Raw genomic sequence first — 1,263 nt, 5'->3', positions numbered from 1 at the left:
GCCCTCTCACTCCCCTTTCTCTGCCCTCTCACTCCCCTTTCTCTGCCCTCTCACTCCCCTTTCTCTGCCCTCTCACTCCCCTTTCTCTGCCCTGTCACTCCCCTCCCTCTGTGTTAACACATTCATGTTGGTGGCGACCCTTTCTGTGTTCAGTTTCATAATGGATTATGTATCCAATTACCTGGGTTATGCGAACGGTATTGAGAATGCAACGGAAGCTTCTGAGATTGCGGCCAAAGCATTTGCCGACCATGCGATTTTGCGGTTGCACGGTATTTAGAATTAGTCGTGATTTTGACCGCATTTATTTTTCAACAGTTTTTAAAGTTGTAGTCCAAGAGAACACTGGTTGTAGAACAACGAGGTGGTTGTTGACAAGTGTTCTCGAATGGACTCGTATTATGAGAAGCAGAAGGAGTTGCGTGTGTACTATGGTAAGAGTCATACGTGTTTTGTTTCTTCTACTTCGCGTGTGTGTAACACACCTAACGGTTGTAGAGAAGTATTATCCGTTTGAATTATTGACTGAGTACCTTGGTAAAGAGACGTTCCCTTTGCGGGAGTTCAGTATGAGTTTGATGAAGGAGAACGGACAAGAGATTTATGTTCGATATTTGACTGCGGCGAGTGGACCAGAGTTACGTGGCACGTTATTGGCGTCGTCTAGGGTACCGCACAAGTTTGATATAGGTGCGGTGTATAATCAGACGGTGGAATCTAAGGGCGATTTGTTAGGTGAAAGTTTGTTGCCATTACAGCGTGAATTGGTGGTGGATATTGACATGAATGACTATGATGAGATTCGAACCTGTTGTCAAGGGAAAAAAGTATGTCCTTCATGTTGGCTTTTTATCGCCGTAGCTGCCAAGGTGCTCCACAATGCTCTCACCAAACATTTCGGCTACCACTCTCTACTCTACGTCTTCTCTGGACGTAGAGGCCTACATATCTGGGCCTCAGACGACACGGCCAAATCATTACAAAACAGTACTCGAAGCGCCCTCATTGCCTACCTAACAATATTCAACAATTCCAACCTCCCAGGCAGACTCGACCAATCTCAATACCAAATGGAAACATTAACCATCATCAAACAATACTGGACACGAGTCCTCCGCTCCCAGGACTTCTTCTACAAATCCGAACGAGCAAGGCAAGTACTATTAGCTACTCTACCACCCAATGAAAAAACTAATGTTGAACAAGCCATAACCTTATGCAAAAACAGCGCTGAACTATGGAACCACGTACATCAACCCCCCC

The 1,263-nt window shown here is 45.4% G+C and overlaps 1 protein-coding gene across 1 annotated transcript; it reads left to right on the top strand.

The window, feature by feature from the left end:
* Window positions 1-569: 569 nt before the first annotated feature.
* Window positions 570-1,157, top strand: GNI_003080 (DNA primase; the record flags this gene model as incomplete). Its single annotated transcript, XM_011130200.1, has 1 exon — window positions 570-1,157. A coding segment is annotated over one exon (588 nt), but the record flags the coding sequence as incomplete, so codon positions are not given.
* Between the last annotated feature and the right edge of the window lie 106 nt (window positions 1,158-1,263).

The sequence above is a fragment of the Gregarina niphandrodes genome, assembly GCF_000223845.1.
Source record: "Gregarina niphandrodes unplaced genomic scaffold scaffold00001, whole genome shotgun sequence".
Taxonomy (NCBI): Eukaryota; Apicomplexa; class Conoidasida; order Eugregarinorida; family Gregarinidae; genus Gregarina; species Gregarina niphandrodes.
The sequence above is the reverse complement of the archived record's forward strand: the minus strand, read 5'-3'. Positions and strand labels throughout refer to the sequence as shown.